Raw genomic sequence first — 19,174 nt, forward strand, 5'->3', positions numbered from 1 at the left:
CTCTCTCTCTCTCTCTCTCTCTCTCTCTCTCTCTCTCTCTCTCTCTCTCTCTCTCTCTCTCTCTTCCGGTGTGGTAAAAGATGATTTCATGGGAAAACTGAAAGCGTCGCGCGTTGCGTCGATGTGAAAGAGAAAAAGAGAAGAAGATACGTCGTGAATTTGTTCGAGCCTTTATTAATATACGCGAAAGCCTTTATTAATATATGCGAGCCAAAAATACGCGATAGAGATAACACTGGTAAAAAAAGCGGTGTAATATATCATACAAAGAGGCAAAATAAATATTTTGCTACATACTCGAAACTGTACATGCCACGATAAGCAAAAGTTGGATAACGTATCTGCTCACATCATGTACCGTAAAGCCCCATCGAGACATGCCATTATTATTGCCATTCAATAAAAAGGTGGAAAAAAATAGGCGGTTTTTAGCGTAGATATTTCCAACTGCTACCGTGTATCTTATCTTCGCCGGCGCATTGTATTATTATGAAATCATCGATAGGTATGTCATCGTGGCTTACGTCCTCCGTGAAGACGCGTGTATCGCAAGACTTCCTCGACTTCCTCGACTTATCGTCCGGTAATTGCGTCATGACACGACGGCACACGAAGAGGCTGGGTTATTTAATTATCTTACCGGCTCTCGTCGATACCGAGCGAGTAACAACCGAGAAGACCGTGAATCGCCACGAGCTCGTGAAAGCTCAGCGCGCGTTTTTGCGTAACCGATGACGTTTGATCCGGTTAAATAGAGAAAACATTAGAAATTGCTGTGGCATGTGTGTGTGTGTGTGCACGATTTTCACATCCCTTAGACCCGTTTACTATTAATGAAACTTGTCTCACGTGATGAGATATTTAGATTTTTATATAGATATATGTGACGTTTATATCTGTAATCACGGTTCATAACTGAAAAACTCTTATCTAACTTGGAGCTTAAATCTGAGTTTCTCACTTGAGAGACGAGTTTCAAATAATAACTATCAACAGGTCTTTTAGATCCGTGTTAATAGTCATTACTTGGAACTCGTCTCAGGTGAGACGCCCATATTTTAATTTAGAGTTAGACGTGAATTTTCAGCGAGTCTCACTTGAGGTGAGTTTCGAGCGAGGAAAATGTTCTGGTGGGCGCCACGCGAGAAAAATTCAGGTCTCCGATTTTGTTTTCGATTTTTCATGGGCAGCGCGATAAGGCGATTGTTTTCGAGTGTGGGTCGCATAGTGCACTCGATCGACGTTTCCAGGGATATCGCGTGTGATATTTTTCACTTACATCCCATTTTCATGTTATCATGCAATCGATAAGGCTGATAAGCCATCGCGACGATACGGCCAGTATGCTCTTGTATGTCGCGCGAGTCTGAGCCTCTTCTACCGCGAGCCGGCATCCTCCACTGTTCGCCGTCGACATGGAAATTTATAAGTTGAAAAGATGGGACGCCGTGGAGGAGTACTTCCAGGATTTCGAGCGGCTATTTAAGTTAGTGAGTGCACTCAACTTCCATTTCCTCGGCTTTCCGCGCGGCACGCTCTCCCGCTGGCGCGAGACGATAGTCTCGATAAAGTCACTTTGCTCAGGGCGTCAACTCAACGACGTCCTTCTGCCTCGGGAAATGCGAAAGACACGGGAAAATATCGACGAGTTCGTTCGTTTCTACAACGAATTTTCTTCGTCAGGCGGACGATCGCAATACGAATCCTCTCGGCTAATTAGATGCATTCGCTGAAACCCTGTTATACGATATGTCGTCAAGGACAGTCGATATGTCGTAGAATGGATTTAAATTGCACCAATTAAGAGAGAATTCTGCGCGTGCGCTCGATAAAGACCGCTTTTTCTCTCCTGTTCGTAATATCTCAATGTCTAAGAAAATAATTCGTCGCGTCTGATTTATTTTCCTCGATATTTCGATAATAATTGTTTCCGCTAATTCGATCCACTAATTAATTATCGGTAGCTGCGAGATTTAAAAAAACTAGGCTGTGTGTGTAACAAGTAACCTAGGATTTTCCTGGTAAAATGAAACAATTGTATTTTTATGTCGTTATAATTTAAATTACGTTTGCATGAAATCTTTATTGCCTTTTTGGGACATTTACTTTTTTTTCATAACGATCTACAAAAAAACTAGTTTGTGTGTGTAACAAGTAATCTAGGATTTTCCTGGTAAAATGAAACAATTGTATTTTTATGTCGTTATAATTTAAATTACGTTTGCATGAAATCTTTATTGCCTTTTTGGGACATTTACTTTTTTTTCATAACGATCTACAAAAAAACTAGTTTGTGTGTGTAACAAGTAATCTAGGATTTTCCTGGTAAAATGAAACAATTGTATTTTTATGTCGTTATAATTTAAATTACGTTTGCATGAATTCTTTATTGCCTTTTTTGAGATATTTATTTTTTTATTTTATAACGATTTACATTACAAAAAAACTAGGCTGTGTGTGTAACAACAAAGTAACAACAATGTAACCTAGGATTTTCCTGGTAAAATGTATTTTTACATCGTTATAATTGTATTTTTATATCGTTATAATTTACGTTTATTATCGTTTAAATTCACGTTTGCATGAATTCTTTCTTGGGACATTTACTTTTTTATTTTATAACGATCTACATTTTGTGCACTGTATCAAAGAAATGACCCGCGTAAATAGACAAAATAAATGAATTTTATAAAACAGTGTTAATTTTATAAAATGCGCCATTTTGATGTGACTTCCGCTACTCTTTGCACGCATTGTTTCATAAAACAATGTTTTACAACGGCATGAAAATATAATCGTTTCATTTTTCCAGCAATATCCGAAATTGCTTATACAACCCAATATATAACTTATTGCACCAACGAGAAAATCATTCTCGTAAATTTATGAAGTGTAAATTCGGACAAATGGTTGGAATTGTTAGCAAGGAAAAATAGCTCCGTGACTTGCAATTGGATCCAATGGGGCCTGATAATATAACGAGGGCCGGAGGAAAAACAAGAAAAGCGTGCGCACGCATCTACGAGTTCCGTTTCGAGCGCGCTCGATTAGCTCGTTCATTAACGAAGCCGAATGGCTAAGCGGCGTATTTGCGTAGTCTCGCGTGAATAAACGCGGGTCTGATTCATGCCCGTTGATTTTCTCGCATAAATCTCGAGTCGGCCGGGCCCCTCTCGCGCACGTCATCGTCGCGCGATCGCCAGCGCCGATCTCCTCGCGAGGATGAGTTTTGCATTCGATTCGACGGCGCAGCTCGCGCGCGTGTTTGTCGAGAATGAAATGTTAATTAGCCGCTCGGCAACGAGAGCTCTCGCGGGGCATTTCTCAAGAATGGGCATAAGGAACTGTCGATTGACCCCGATGCGGTCTTCCAAGAAACCTCCATATGACTGTTTTCCCGTCGCCGCCGCCGTCGCCGTCGTCGTGGCCGTCATTACCGTATGCCTATTGTTCTCGCGAAAATTGCGATGTCTACGAGCGGTGTCTGGATACGCTCGCGGATCCTAGCGGAATTTTTCCCGCGACCTGGATTTCTTTCGCACGGACGGCCTCCTGCGACGCACGGAAGTCGTCGTGGGTGCGTTCCTTACGCAACGCGCTTTCTTACGGGACTCCACCGTGGAATATTCGGAATGCGAACGCGTCGCAACGTAATGATGAATGTAGGGAATGAAGCTCAGGTTTAATACAAATTCATTCAGGATCCTGTTACGCTCAAGAGTAACAAACTGTAAATCCCCGGTCTTTCTTCGTTTCTACCTTAATAAGATAAAAGGTTTCTAAGAGAAAGAGATCTAAAAATCGACGCTGTGCGATTGCACATTACGCGAAATCTGGTCACAACAAGGAGACATGATTTCCTCCCACTCGCTCTTCTCATGGCACCGCGTTCTTCAGAATTTTTCTCTGGTTTCGAACAAATGCAGGCATCGAGATTTGCAGGCAACAACGATCGGCGAACGCAAACCGCAATTCTCGATTTCGGATTCTTTCTCTTCGCGCTTCCCGCCCGAGAGCAAAAGTGATTACGTTGAAGCGTGACATCCGCTATGTATCTATTGAAGAAACAAAGAAATAACTGCACAATAGAGCGAGCCGTCGGTTAACGCGGCGTGTAGGGTTCTCACATCCGTTCGATTCCAAGAGTGGCGTTATCCTTTGATTATCGCGGTGCCTTACGAAACCTGTTAACGCTCGTTACCGCGCGTCTTGATCATTAAATTAATTGTGTTTTATTATCTGCATGTATGTAATCGTTTGTCTTCTTTCTCTCTCTCTCTCTCTCTCTCTCTCTCTCTCTCTCTCTCTCTCTCTCTCTCTCCAATAGACGCGTAGAGCGCTTCCGCACGACGGAAGTCGCGTCTCAGCAAAGCGATGTTGCAAGTACGATTTCAGCTATCATTCGGCCGACACGATCGTTACTCAACCTCGATCGCGCGGAAAAGTACGAGAGAAAATGTTTATATCTTGCATAAATTATTCGCGGTAGGTGTCAGTGCGAAAAAAGAAGAAATCCACGAATCAAGTGCGTCAACATTAGTCTTAGAACCAGAAAAGTCCAGGAAAACGAAGCAATGCGTCAGAAAAGAAACGATAATCGAGTATGAAATTATATCTGTGAAATTGAAAATTGTAAGTCAACGTTGAATTAAAATCGAATGAAATAAAAACAAATTGTAAAGGTAAATTTATAAGGAACTTTCGAGAAATTCGTCACAAAATTCGTCTTTGCAAGTCCACGAACGTCAGTATCCAGATTCCGTGATTCATACGACGTACGATCGAGTCATCGGCGGAATGTTTGACGTTTTTTCCTTCTTGTTCGACAGATCGACGCAAATGGAGACGGCTTCATCAACGTCACCGAGCTGCGGAACGCATTGGACGTGTGCGGCTTCAAGATGCCGGGCTACAAGGTACGCCAGATGATCGAGGAGTACGACGATAAACAGCAGCTAGAGCACAAAGGTCGGCTCTCGTTCGAGGAGTTCGAGAAGCTCTGCAAGGAGCTGAAGGCCAACGAACTCGGCTCCACGTTCAAGCAGGTCGTCTCGAAGAAGGAGAACCTCGAGACTCTGGGCGGAATCTCCGAAGCGTCCAGCGAGGGTACCACGCACTCTGTTAGGCTCGAGGAACAATTAGCGTTCAGCGACTGGATCAACACTAATCTGTCGCACGATCCCGATTTGAAGCACCTGTTGCCGATCGATGCCGAAGGAAAGACGCTCTATGAGAAAGTCAAAGACGGAATATTGCTCTGGTACGTATCTTTTGGACACAACAGTATCTCTTTTATCTCCATAGAGTTTCTCCCCATTATATCATGTGATTTTTTAAAGGCAGATTTTTTTATCAATTTCGAGTTGATTATTCTTGACGAAAATGTTGAGGAAGATAGCTCAAAGTTCTAATTAACTTAAAGTTTATTTCTTACGCCGATTAAAGACTATCTCTTGTGATATTTGTAAATTTGGATTAATTTCTAAATGAAGAAAAATATAAATTCTGATTTGTTTCTGTTGACAAAATATCTAGTGTTAAATATTGATTAGAGCTGCAAAATTAACTTCTCATTCACGTTTCAGTAAAATAATCAATCATTCCTGCCCGGACACCATAGACGAGCGGACTATCAACAAAAAGAATCTGACGCTGTACAAGAAACATGAGAACTTAACGCTGGCTCTGTCCTCGGCCCAGGCTATAGGCTGCAATATCGTAAACATCGACGCCCACGATCTCACGAAAGGCTCACCACATTTGGTGCTTGGTCTGCTATGGCAGATCATCCGAATCGGTCTATTCAACCAGATCACTTTGGAGAACTGTCCCGGTCTGGCCACGCTTCTGCAGGACGGTGAACGTATCGAGGATCTGCTGAAGCTCTCTCCGGAGTCAATTCTGCTCAGATGGGTGAATCATCACCTGGAGAACGCCGGCATCGCCAGAAGGTGTAACAACTTCCAATCCGACATCACGGACTCTGAGATCTACACCTATCTCATTAAGCAGATTGCACCCAGCACAGCTGGTGTCACCTTAGAGGCGTTGATGGAACCGAATCACATGTCCAGGGCTGAGGTCATGCTTCAGCAAGCGGCCAAACTAGGGTGCCGCAGTTTCGTCACACCGAGTGATGTAGTGAACGGTATCTACAAGCTCAATCTGGCTTTCGTCGCCAATATGTTCAACAATTATCCTGGACTCGACAAACCCGAGAGCAACATCGAAGGTCTAGAGTCGTTGGAGGAGACGAGAGAGGAGAAGACTTACAGGAATTGGATGAACTCAATGGGCGTGATGCCGCACGTTAATTGGCTTTATTCTGACCTAGCTGATGGTCTGGTGATATTCCAGCTTTACGATATCATCAAACCAGGCACGGTGAACTGGAATAAAGTGCACAAGAAGTTCACCAAGCTCAGGAAATTCATGGAAAAATTAGAGAACTGTAATTACGCTGTCGAACTAGGCAAGCAGATGAACTTCTCATTGGTGGGCATTGCTGGGCAGGATCTCAACGACGGAAATGCGACACTCACGTTAGCACTGATCTGGCAATTAATGAGATCGTACACCTTGTCGATTTTGACATCTTTAGCCGGCACCCAAGGCAGCACCCTCGTCGAAAAGGAAATAGTCCAATGGGTCAATTCAAAACTGCAAGCAGCGGGCAAGTCCAGCAGTATTAAAGGATTCCAGGATTATGCGATATCAGACGGCAAGGTCGTAATCGATCTCATCGATGCCATCAAGCCTGGCTCGGTGAACTATGATCTCGTGAAAGAAGGCGGAACCGAGGAGGTAAGGACTCAGTAATGTCTTTCTTATCTTACATCTTCCCAAGTTTTTAAGAGAAAAACCATTTAGATCGGATACTCCGACTTAGAAATCAGAACTTAGAAATTAGTTTCGTCTACTTGATGGCGGTTCTGAAAGCGAGCAGAAATCAATCAATTGTATAGCGGAAACGCGGCGGAATGCTGGTCTAGGTGGATCAATCGATCCCTCCTTCCCTTCCTGCCTTCCTCTCTCCCAACGATGGCACGTTGGCGTAACTAATTGACGACTACCGGTCTTTTCGTTGAGCAGGAGAGCCTGGACAACGCGAAGTACGCGATATCCTTGGCCCGGAAGTGCGGAGCGCGCGTTTACGCGCTGCCAGAGGACATCACCGAAGTGAAGCCGAAGATGGTGATGACTGTGTTCGCCTGCCTAATGGCAATGGACTACATCCCCAACATGGACTCCGTGAAGAACCAGCAGAACAACATGAACAACATGAACAACGGCCAATAATGTCGCGCCACCCACAGCGACGACGTGTTCCCACCTCCACGTGCCGTCACTTTTGTACACAACGGACTTTCGACTGGCGACGGGTCACGCCTTGCGTCTCTTCCACGAGCGTAATAACTGTATATATGTAGGCTAGGTTAGCTTGTTCTTTCGAAGAGAGAGTCTACTAGGAAAGAATCCACAAGACGAGAAGGGGAAGCCCCTAGGAAATCCCGACGACGACGAGATCGGTTCTCGTTCGCTCATCAAACGAGTATCGCGAGCGTATACGGATTCGTTTTCGCATTCCATTGTCACTCGTGAAGTAACTGTGCCGATATCGGATACAGGATGTTAGTCTGACTTCCCGATTTCCGTCGTTAGGCTGGACTGATGGGCTAGAGGAATTCGTGAAGAGAAGCGAGAAGATTGCGTTATATATTTAGTTGGGTGAGGAAAATGCGTTACCGTGAATCTTGGATATCTTTCGATTGAGAAATTTATGTATAACATCTCGACGTATGCTGTATGTACGTATGTAATAATTCTGCCATTGGATAAAGCGGCATTAACGGTACTTTGGGTGTGTGAACTTGAAAATTAAGAGACACTTTAAATAGACAGGCTCTCGTAGGCGTTGAAACGCGACGACGGATACATTGGATACAATGCTTCGGACCGGTCTCGGGGTATCCAAGGTACACGATGGGTCCAGTATTTTTTTCGTGCCAGAAGTATGTCTTTTCTTACGATACAGACGGAAACCGCGCGGGCAAATCGTCGTTGCCGCATCGGATTGCCGTTACACGAGCTCTCGACACTTTTCTACGACGTGCGACTGATTATCGTGTCTTACCCGCACCAACGTGGGATTCTCCTTCTCCGTTGTTTTAGCAACGATCATATCACTCGTTTCCACACTACTCGGTGTACCGCGGCAGATTTGTATAAATCGATTTTATACCGAAAGAACACTTCGCCGCGAAGCGACCAAATAGAGAGAGCACATTAGGAACGACGTCGCGAGAAATATTCCCTGTGCGCGTTCGCAAGTATTTCCCACCATACAACAAAGCGCCTCGGACCTTGAATCGCGACGTGATTGAAAAGCAGTTCGAATGCGCGTGATGCAATCAAAATGTCGAATATTCAAGTACAAGATGAGCGATGATCTCCCCCTCGAAATTTTTCCTCGAAGAAATTCCCGTCGAAAACTCAAAGGTACCGGGGTGCCCCGCGTACATTTTCACCGGGCAGATCGTCGGGCGCGTACTAGATACCCAGAGTATTCACCGAGATAGTTTAATGCTCGAATTATACAGCGCAGTCGTGAAATATACACTTAATACGAGGTATACATACGAGTTTGATATAGCGATAGACGTAAAAGATTTGTGATGTATTTAAACTGTTATATTTTACACACCACACACGCTCTCAGTGAATCACGTGATGTCTGTCGGTAACGGTCTAATCTCTTTTTTGGCTCCGTTGTGTCGTCTGTTAGCGGATTTTACATCCAGCGTGATTCGCGCGCACGTGAAGCCTATACCAAATTCCCATACGTCGTATTTTACAAACGCATCGCCACACACGAGGATACCGATAAATTTTTCTACATTCCGCGCGGCTCTAACCGAAAGAGAAGAATTGCAGTTTCTGGGATAAGTAGGTGAGGAGAAAGAGAGGAAGGAGGAAGGCCTTTAAATGCTTTATCTTTGAAATTTGCTGTTTCCACGCTATTAGCGAGATAATATCTTCTATGTCACTAATCATATATATTCAAGAGGCGTCAGTCGATGATGAGTCGATGATTCTCGCCGCCGCAGGTGACGAAAACGATGCGGCAGGACGCGATAAGGCAGAAAAAAAATATTATAATCGTGCCATTGTGAGTAGCCGAGGTAAAACGCGATCCGATGTTTGCATGGTATCTATAATCGATTCGGATTAAAAAGAAGAAAGAAACGTACTTACGCATCTAACTCTAGCGAACGCTGAAACGATATGTTCGCGAAAATTAATCGCGAGGTTAAAAGGAAATGACTGAAACTCTTTTTGATGATTTTTTTCAGAGCGTTAAAGCCTGTGTTGTATCGCATATATTTGTTAAATTTGCGCTCGCGTCAAATTTTAAAGACTGCCGTGTAAGAGAGGCAGGGGGTTAACACGGACATTTATTAGAAACGTAGCATACTTTTGCGGTCGAATAAGTTTCACTGACTTAAGTTACGACGGATCATTGGTTACATATTATCTACAACTGTTAGGCTGATTAGTTGCGTTGCGAGGTACGAGAAAATTGTCTATATATCGAATATGTGTAAGACAAGAAGTGCAATGTGTGTATTATCGATTTGTATATATCGATTTGCATTGATCCTCCAAATTTATTCAATTTGTTGTCATTAGATTCATTGTGTGTCTTTTCAAGGTATGGCATTATTGTCCCGAGGAGAGAGCAAACGGGAATAGCTAAATAGACGTGTGACTACAATGTGTTGATTGTAACGTGTAACACGTAGGAAGATAAAGGGAAAGGAATGTTATTCGAGAAAAAGGGAGAAGCCGAGGGAATGGAATTACACGAGACGCGAGCTCGAAGTGTTTGCGTCGGTTTAGATCAACGCAGAATTGTGTTGGATTGAATACGCGCGACTCCTAAATTTTCGAGGGCCATTTGCAATTCGACTAATTAGAGCTAAGTATATCGCGATCAATGAAATAACTTTGAATTCGCGATAATCATTGTATACGTAAATTTCACGTATAGACACACACGCGCACGCACACGTACGTATATACGCACACTCACGACACGTGTATTCAATTTCTCTCTCTGTGTGTGTGTATATATATGCGCGTATGCGTATGTGAACATGAACATGCGTCCATCGTTCTAGTTATAATTTAATGTACGCGTAATTTAAATAAAACAAAATTTATTATGTATTTGTAACGTTTATATCGCTTTGCTGTGAGTTAATTGTAAACAATTCATGCAAAATTAATGCCAATTTCCGGACGAATCTTCCCTCCCGAAATGTCCGACCCGATACTCGATATCACAACAACCGAAGAAGAACAAGATGGAGAAGATGTTGCTTTAAGAAATGTATCCCATTTTTTTTATTAGATGCTTTTTATTAATGTTCCTTTACAGTTCTTATTTTTTACTGGATACAAGTTCTACAGTTTATCTACAAGTGTGACAAGTACACCATACGTTTCTCTCTCTCTCTCTCTCTCTTTCTCTCTCTCTCTCTCTCTCTCTCTCTCTCTCTCTCTCTCGCATCTAATACATGTTGCTCAATATATCGTATGAGTTTAGATCGAACAATTCTCCATTGGAGATGGACGGGAGTGGGTCTTGCGCGGGCATGATACTGTCCAGATTCAGCCGGATGTTGAACGCAAATGTTGTACAAATATTAAAGTTCAAGAATTCCTTTCGCATTTCCATATCCATCTCGGTGTAGGTCTCGAATCCGCTCGCGCCGTCAACAAAAACCATGCTGGAAAATTTTACCTGCAAAAGTCACCGAGTGAAAATGCATTTCAGATTGACCGGCGGATTATCTCCACGGTCTTTTCGGATGTAAATTAATTTAATTTAAGAACTCGTAGAACTCTGTAGAAGTTTAAGGCTCCTGGGGAGTCGCATCATCCATCTCTTTTTAATGACGTCAGAAGCGAGAAAACGCATGCTAAAAATTCTTGCAAAATGTGTAGAGATAAATAGATATATTTACAAAACGATATTTGTAATCGATCAAATACACCTCTAAAATACTTCGTACACTTTCCTTTTGTTCCAAAAATCAATAGATAATCGGAAAATTAATATAACAAGATAATGAGGAAATTAAGTTAGAAAAGACGATTATACGTCGCATTTATTTTATAATTATCTGTTGATTGTTAGAACAAAAGGGAAGTATACGTAGTATTTTAGAGATGTACTTAATATCGATCGCAAATGTCGTTTTGTGAATATATCTGTTTATCTCGACGTACTTTGCAGGAATTTTTAGCATTCATTTTGTCGCTTCTGCACTGTTAAATCCGTAGTATCAAATTATACTCAATTTTATAGAGTTATTTTTAACCATTCCTATAAATCGCCACTGCTCCTACTAAATATTTCGTTAATTTAACTAATGTAATGGAGTTAAATAATTTAACTTAAAAAATGTATTAAATTTGACTAAAATTTAGTTTATTTTTTATTATGTGCACGTTAATGTAAACTTTGTTTTAGTACAAAATGACTTAATATTGTTTTAAATGGGTTGATTAGATGTGCTTGTTTTTTTAAACACATGTTTTGTGTTAAAATAGTAAATTTTGACACACATGATAGTTAAAAATAACTAAATATTATTTAACTCAAGAAATTGATTTAAATTTGACCCTCCAATATTTAACATTGACGTCAATAAAAAGAGATGGATGATGCGACTCCTCAGGAGCCTTAATTGAGACAGTCAAAAAGTTTCATTTAATTGGCCGACAGCGTCACATACTTTTTCACTGACTCAATATTGTTTTTGCAGTGCAATGACTTATTTCGCGTGACATCTTGCGGTTATCAATTATCACACTAAAATTTATCTGGTCTGATTTTGCAGAAACAAAAAACACAATGTACCATCTTCAAAGTCCCTACGGGGGATTCCCTATGGTAGCGCGGCGAATTGTTGCAGCCCATTCTGGATTTCTCGATGGTGAGAGACGTGCCAGGCCTCGCGTCCGCCATTGGCAACACCACCAATTGGAAATCTGCGTTATTTGTCATGTGCGTCTCCAGCGTTTTAGGTAACTCCTCGCGTGTGATTTTGTACGTGGTCGTGCAATTGACCATCGATATGTTCTCACGGCCCGTGAAATGCGACATGCCGATCTTCCCCATGTCGACGCCAACGCTCAGCTGATTGGCGAACTTCCGAATTAAGTCGACAATCTGAATGCGGGACGGCGACTCGATCAACAGGCTCTCCACACCTCGCTCGTTAAACTTAATCTTGAACATCTTCTCAGTCTTGATCTCGTGAGTCGTGTTTTCCTCCTCAAGTGTTTTCAAGCCCACGTTGGTCTTGAAGTTTTGCACGATGCAGAGCAGACTGTTCTCCGCCACCATCGGTCGACACTTCATCGCGGATATCAGCTCCATATTACCGATCGGTTCCGCCGGGTCTAAATCCGATTTAATCACGACGGTCAAGTTCATGTTGTACAAATACTCCGGTCCGTACGTCCATTCCGACGTGTCCTTGACGACCACGTTGGCCGCTGCGCGAGCAAACAGAATGTTTAGTCAGATTGGAACGTTCACTGTCACTTGAGAGTAACAAATCACGATTAGGTCTATTTTTCCTTTAGATTGTTACATAAAAACAGGCTGAGTGTGCTGGAACTTTGAGAGAATCGTCGGCTTACATTCAGAAGCGAAACTTGTTCAGCCATGTGAATCCATCTTTCACGAATCAATCATAATTCTTTGAGAAACATCATTTTGAAAATGATATTCACAAAATAAAAGCCAAAGCCACCCTTTTCATATTATCTTCACGTGGCTGAATGTCTCACCGACCGGCAAAGCGTCAACTTTTTCTCACGATGAAAATATTCAATAAGTCATGCGAGAATTTTTAGTTGCAACGTTTGATTGTGAAAAGTAGATGACTGCGATGCGAGTGTTACGATCCGCGGTGGCAAAGCTTTCGGGAAAGAATTGAGAAGAGATAAAGAAACGGAACTTTTGAAACAAAGCTGAATTACAGGCGATGTTCGAGGCGAGTTATTTTCACAATTCATGTTTATGACATGCACTTCGTTAATGTCCCCCGAAAGTGTTCGTTAGTCCCGCCGTGTCACGCACACACACACACATGCACGCCACGGATAATTTCGCACTCAAATAGATGAATATGACTTTGAATGGCACACGTGGTTCCAGTCAGTTGTACGTTATTAATTTACCAACCTAGGAAGAACGGAATTAGGATGACGTTCATCTCAGCGTGGCAGGGTGCTTCGTTAGAGTAATGCGCTTGTTCTATTCGCAAGCTCCTTTATATCGGAACGTAACGCTCAGTAACCGCGCTTGCGTCCGAACTGAACCCTATAGAATGACGCATATTGCACGTCTGCTTGCGACGCATATACACTCGCACATGCCAATATATATGACAAATAGTATGCGAGCGGTTTTTCGATCTTCATCTTCTTTTTTTTATTGAGGCGCCGCTAAATCATTTAAAATTGTTGACTCGCATATTTCTTGAAATTCGCACAGACACGTGTATTTTCGCGACGCCATCGAGTGGAATCTGCTTCGGACTTTTAATACGAATATCTCTCGAGAGAATGCACAGCTCGACGCGTTCAACCCAGAGCTTCTTGAAGAGATATTAATTTTTTAAATAGTCTTTTTCGAGAAACTTTTTTCAGAAGTTGCGCTGTCTGAAAACTTTTCTCTCTTGAAAGCGACGCCGTAATCGCAGTTGCAGTCCGTCGCGATGACGACAGATTTACATCTCGCCGAATTATATTTCTCTTCAAGTAATCGCGCGACTGCAAAATCATACGTTTGCAACGTAACAGTGAAGATGTCCGACGGACATCTACACCTATCTCATTAAGCAGATTGCACCTAGCGCAGCTGGTGACACCTTAGAGACGTTGATGGAACCGAATCACATGTCCAGGTCTGAGGTCATGCTTCAGCAAGCGGCGAAACTAGGTTGCCGCAGTTTCGTCACACCGAGTGATGCAATGAACGATATATACAAGCTCAATTTAGCTTTCGTCGCCAACATGTTCAACAATTATCCTGGACTTGACAAACCCGACAGCAACATGCGGCAGGACGCGATAAGGTCGAGAAAAAAAATACTGTTGTAATCGTGCCATTGTGAGTAGCCGAGATAAAACGCGATCCGATTTTTGCATGGTATCTATAATTGATTCAGATTAAAAAGAAGAAAGAAACGTACATTATCGTATTTAACTCTGGCCAACGCTGAAACGATATGTTCGCGAAAATTAATCGCGAGCTTAAAAGGACATGACTGAAACTCTTTTTGATGATTTTTTTCAGAGCGTTAAAGCCTGTTTGTTCGCATATATTTGTGAAATTTGCGTTCGCGTTAAATTTTGAAGACTGCCGTGTAAGAGGGGCAGGGGGTTAACACGGACATTTATTAGAAACGCATCATGCTTTTGCAGTCGAATAAGTTTCACTGATTTAAGTTACGACATTGGTTACATATTATCTACAACTGTTAGGCTGATCAGTTGCTTTGCGAGAAAATTATCTATATATCGAATGTGTGTAAGACAAGAAGAGTAATGTGTGTATTATCGATTTGTATATATCGATTTGTATTGATTCTCCAAATTTATTCACTTTGATGTCGTTAAATTCATTGTGTGTCTTTTGAAAGTATGGCATTATTGTCACGAGGAGAGAGGAAACGGGAATAGTATAGTAGACGTGTGACTACAACGTGTTGATTGTAACGTGTAACACGTAGGAAGATAAAGGGAAAGGAATGTTATTCGAGAAAAAAAGAGAAGCCGAGGGAATGAAATTACACGAGGTGCGAGCTCGAAGTGTTTGCGTCGGTTTAGATCAACGCAGAATTGTGTTGGATTGAATACGCGCGACTACTAAATTTTCGAGGGTCATTTGCATTTCAACTAATTAGAACTAAGTATATCGCAATCATTGAAATAATTCTGAATTCGCGATAATTATTGTATACGTAAATTTCACGTATATACGCACACGCGCGACAGGTGTATTCAATTTCTCTGTGTGTGTATATATATGCGCGTATGCGTATGTAAACATAAACATGCGTCCATCGTTCTAGTTTTAATTTAATGTATGCGTAATTTAAATAAAACAAAATTATTATGTATTTGCAAAGTTTATATCGCTTTGCTGTGAGTTACTCGTAAACAATTCATGCAAATTTAATGCCAATTTCCGGACGAATCTTCCCTCCCGAAATGTCCGACCCGACAATTCCCGACACTCGACAACATCACAACAATTGAAGAAGATGGAGAAGATGTTGTTTTAAGAAATGTATCCCAATTTTTTTATTAGATGCTTTTTATTAATGTTCCTTTACAGTTCTTTTTTTTAATGGATACAGTTCTACAGTTTATCTACAAGTGTGGCAAGTAGAGTGCACGTTTCTCTCTCTCTCTCTCTCTATCTCGCGTCTAATCTATGTTACTCGGTATATCGGTGTCTAGGTTTAGATCGATCAATTTTCCATTGGAGATGAACGGGGGTGGGTCTTGCGCGGGCACGATACTGTCCAGACTCAGCAGGACGTTGAACGCCATTATTCTGGACACAATACTTTTCCAGACTGGCACTCGCAGTTCCGCATCCTTCATCTCGTAGGTCTCGAATCCGCTCAAGCCGTCGACGTAAATCTTGCTGTAGGATCTCCCCTGCAAAAGTCATCCAGTGAAAATGCATTTCAGATTGATCAGCGGATCATCTCTATGGTCTTTTCGCATGTAAATTAATTTAACTTAATTGAGTCAGCCGAAAAGTTCCATTTAATTGGCCGACAGCGTTATATACTTTTTCACTGAGTCAATATTGTTTTTGCCGCGAGTTTGACAATGAATTCTTTCGCGTGACATCTTGCGGATGTCAATTATCACGCTAAAACTCATCTGGTCCTATTTTGCAGAAACGAAGAACACAAGACATGTACCATCTTCACGGTCCCTGTGAAGCCGAAGAAGGAGCGCGGCAAAATGATGTTGCCCATTCTGGATTTCTCGATGGTGAGAGTCGTTCTGGGCCTCCCGTCCGCCATCGGCAACACCACCAATTGGAAATCGACGCCCTTCGTCACGTCGAGCGTCTCCAGCGTTTCAGGTAACTCCTCGCGCGTGATCTTGTACATGGTCATCACGCTATTGCCGAACGATGTGACCTCGGGGACCATGAACTGCGACACGCCGATCTTCCTGTTCATGTCGGCGTCCACGCTCAACTGTTTAGCGATCTTCCGAATGATGTCGACACTTTGCCAGTTGGACGGCGATTCGATCAACACGCTCTCCACGCCTTGCTCGTTAAACTTGATCTCGAATATCTGCTCAGTTTTGATCTCGCGAGTCGTATTATCCTCATGCCGAGACATGATTTCCGTGGAGTTCTGCAGGATGCAGAGCAAAGTATTCTCCGCCGCCTTCGGCTGACACTTCATCGCGGATATTAGCTGTATATTTTTGATATTGAATACCGATGTTGGCGAGTCCGATTTAATTACGGTGGTTACGTTCACGTTGTACAAACACTCCGGTCCGTAAATCCATTCCGACGTGTCGTTGACGACCACGTTGGCCGCTGCGCGAGTAAACAGAATGTTTAGTCAGATTGGAACGTTCATGTCGCTTGAGAGTAACTAATCACGATTAGGTCTAATTTTCTTTTAGATTGTTAAAAACAGGCATGAACATAATAACAGGCTGAGTGTGCTGGAACTTTGAGAGAATCGTCGGCTTACATTCAGAAGCGAAACTTGTTCAGCCATGTGAATCCATCTTCCATGTATCAATCATGATTCTTCGAGAAACATCATTTTGACAATAATGATATTCACTAATTAAAAGCCAAAGCCATCCTTTTCATATTATCTTCACGTGGCTGAATGTATCTCTAACAGGCAGAGCGCCAACTTTTTCTCACGATGAAAATATTCAAGAAGTCATGCAGAATTTTTAATTGCAACGTTTGATTGTGAAAAGTAGATGACTCCGATATGAGTGATGCGATCCACGGTGGCAAAGCTTTTGGAAAGAATTGAGAAGAGATGAAGAAATAAAATTTTTGAAAAAAAAAAGAATTACAAGCGATGTTCGAAGCGAATTGTTTTCACAATTTACATTCATGATTTAGACATGCACCTCGTTAATGTCCTCCGAAAGTGTTCGTTAGTCTCGCCGTGTCACGCACACACAACACATGCAGTCACACCACAGATTTCACATCCTAATAGATGAATATGACTTTGAATGGCACACATGGGTCCAGCTAGTTGTACGTTATTAGCTTACCGACCTAGGAAGAACGGAATTAGGATGACGTTCATCTCAGCGTGGCAGAGTGCTTCGCTAGAGTAATACGCTTCTTCTATTCGCAAGCTCCTTTATATCGGAACGTAACGCTCATAATGTTCAACATTGCGCTTGCGTCCGAACTGAACCCTATGGAATGACGAACATTACACGCTGCTTGCGAATCTTCGAAATTTGCTGTTTCCACGCTATTAGCGAGATAATATCTTCTATGTCACTAATCGTATTATATATTCAAGAGGCGTCAGTCGATGATGAGTCGATGATGCGCGCCGCCGTAGGTGACGAAAACGATGCGGCAGGACGCGATAAGGTAGAGACAAAAAATACTATTGTAATCGTGCTATTGTGAGTAGCCGAGATAAAACGCGATCCGATGTTTGCATGGTATAATCGATTCAGATTAAAGAGAAGAAAGAAACGTACTTATCGCATCTAACTCTAGCGAACGCTGAAACGATATGTTCGCGAAAATTAATCGCGAGGTTAGAAGGAAATGACTGAAACTCTTTTTATGATTTTTTTCGGAGCGTTAAAGCCTGTTTGTTGTTTCGCATATATTTGTAAAATTTGCGCTCGCGTCAAATTTTAAAAACTGCCGTGTAAGACGGGTAGAAGGTTAACACGTACATTTATTAGAAACGTAGCATGTTTTTGTCAAATAAGTTTCACTGACTTAAGTTACGACGGATCAGTAGTTATATATTACCTACAACTGTCAGGCTGATTAGTTGCGTTGCGAGGTACGAGAAAATTGTTTATATATCAAATGTGTGTAAGACAAGAAGTGCAGTGTGTGTTTTATCGATTTGTATATATCGATTTGCATTGATCCTCCAGATTTATTCACTTTATTATCATTAAATTCATTGTGTGTCTTTTCAAGGTATGGCATTATTGTCACGAGGAGAGAGGAAACGGGAATAGTATAGTAGACGTGTGACTACAACGTGTTGATTGTAACACGTAGGAAGATAAAGGGAAAGGAATGTTATTCGAGAAAAGAGACAAGCCGAGAGAATGGAATTATACGAGACGCAAGCTCGAAGTGTTTGTGTCGGTTTAGATCAACGCAAAATTGTGTTGGATTGAATACTCGCGACTCCTAAATTTTCGAGAGCCATTTGCAATTCGACTAATTGGAGCTAAGTATATCGTAATCAATGAAATAACTCTGAATTTGCGATAATCATTGTATACGTAAATTTCACGTATAGACACACACGCGCACGCACACGCACGTATATACGCACACGCGCCACAGGTGTATTCGATTTCTCTCTCTGTGTGTGTGTATATATGCGCGTATGCGTATGTAAACATGAACATGCGTCCATCGTTCTAGTTTTAATTTAATGGACGCGTAATTTAAATAAAACAAAATTTATTATGTATTTGTAACGTTTATATCGCTTTGCTGTGAGTTAATTGTAAGCAATTCGTACAAAATTAGTGCTAATTTCCAGACGAATCTTGCCTCCCGAAATGTCCGATCCGACAATTCCCGACACTCGACATCACAACCATCGAAGAAGAACAAGATGGAGAAGACGTTGCTTTAAAAAATATATCGCTTTTTTTTATTAGATGCTTTTTATTAATGTTCCTTTACAGTTCTTTTTTTTAATGGATACAGTTCTACAGTTTATCTACAAGTGTGGCAAGTAGAGTGCACGTTTCTCTCTCTCTCTCTCTCTCTCTCGCGTCTAATCTATGTTACTCGGTATATCGGTGTCTAGGTTTAGATCGATCAATTTTCCATTGGAGATGAACGGGG

At 41.9% G+C, this 19,174-nt stretch overlaps 4 protein-coding genes across 8 annotated transcripts in view; 1 reads left to right on the forward strand and 3 right to left on the reverse strand.

Moving 5' to 3' along the window:
* LOC116845174 (plastin-2) overlaps positions 1-10,230 on the forward strand; it is a 46,558-nt gene extending 36,328 nt beyond the window's left edge. The window contains exons 1-4 of one of the 2 annotated variants that reach the window (XM_032817573.1): positions 1,332-1,490; positions 4,830-5,260; positions 5,586-6,804; positions 7,093-10,230. In XM_032817573.1, the coding sequence (XP_032673464.1) occupies positions 1,416-1,490; positions 4,830-5,260; positions 5,586-6,804; positions 7,093-7,299 (1,932 nt within the window). In that variant the 5' untranslated portion in view covers positions 1,332-1,415 and the 3' untranslated portion in view covers positions 7,300-10,230. Of the gene's footprint in view, positions 1-1,331; positions 1,491-4,829; positions 5,261-5,585; positions 6,805-7,092 lie in introns of those variants that run through there. The other variant, XM_032817574.1, reaches the window with a different exon arrangement.
* Positions 10,231-10,410: 180 nt separating this feature from the next.
* Positions 10,411-13,426, reverse strand: LOC116845175. The gene is made up of 3 exons (XM_032817575.1): positions 13,265-13,426; positions 11,930-12,570; positions 10,411-10,807 (listed from the first exon to the last, which is right to left on the reverse strand). Exons 1-3 carry the CDS (start codon positions 13,293-13,295, stop codon positions 10,574-10,576), a joined length of 906 nt encoding a protein of 301 aa, XP_032673466.1. The 5' UTR covers positions 13,296-13,426; the 3' UTR covers positions 10,411-10,573.
* Positions 13,427-15,385: 1,959 nt separating this feature from the next.
* On the reverse strand, positions 15,386-17,513 carry LOC116845109. The gene is made up of 3 exons (XM_032817434.1): positions 17,381-17,513; positions 16,026-16,666; positions 15,386-15,753 (listed from the first exon to the last, which is right to left on the reverse strand). The coding sequence occupies exons 1-3, from the start codon at positions 17,409-17,411 to the stop codon at positions 15,517-15,519; spliced, it is 909 nt and encodes a 302-aa protein (XP_032673325.1). The 5' UTR covers positions 17,412-17,513; the 3' UTR covers positions 15,386-15,516.
* Positions 17,514-18,971: 1,458 nt separating this feature from the next.
* Positions 18,972-19,174, reverse strand: part of LOC116845110 — a 2,856-nt gene continuing 2,653 nt past the window's right edge. Inside the window, exon 4 of one of the 4 annotated variants that reach the window (XM_032817435.1) lies at positions 18,972-19,112. In XM_032817435.1, the coding sequence (XP_032673326.1) occupies positions 19,104-19,112 (9 nt within the window). In that variant the 3' untranslated portion in view covers positions 18,972-19,103. The remainder of the gene's footprint in view (positions 19,113-19,174) is intronic. The other 3 variants (XM_032817439.1, XM_032817438.1, XM_032817437.1) reach the window with 3 other exon arrangements.

The sequence above is a fragment of the Odontomachus brunneus genome, unplaced genomic scaffold, assembly GCF_010583005.1.
Source record: "Odontomachus brunneus isolate Ranch 3 - 2012 unplaced genomic scaffold, Obru_v1 Obru_scaffold_049, whole genome shotgun sequence".
Taxonomy (NCBI): domain Eukaryota; kingdom Metazoa; phylum Arthropoda; class Insecta; order Hymenoptera; family Formicidae; genus Odontomachus; species Odontomachus brunneus.

Bases quoted from the DNA above. Each gene is read 5' to 3' on its own strand.
- LOC116845109 (XM_032817434.1), bottom strand. From the start codon at position 17,411: ATGAACGTCATCCTAATTCCGTTCTTCCTAG. The intron at 16,667-17,380 runs GTCGGTAAGCTA...TTACTCGCGCAG, and splicing joins CCTAATTCCGTTCTTCCTAG to CGGCCAACGTGGTCGTCAAC. The intron at 15,754-16,025 runs GTACATGTCTTG...TGACTTTTGCAG, and splicing joins TCACAGGGACCGTGAAGATG to GGGAGATCCTACAGCAAGAT.
- LOC116845175 (XM_032817575.1), bottom strand. From the start codon at position 13,295: ATGAACGTCATCCTAATTCCGTTCTTCCTAG. The intron at 12,571-13,264 runs GTTGGTAAATTA...TTGCTCGCGCAG, and splicing joins CCTAATTCCGTTCTTCCTAG to CGGCCAACGTGGTCGTCAAG. The intron at 10,808-11,929 runs GTACATTGTGTT...TGACTTTTGCAG, and splicing joins CCGTAGGGACTTTGAAGATG to GTAAAATTTTCCAGCATGGT.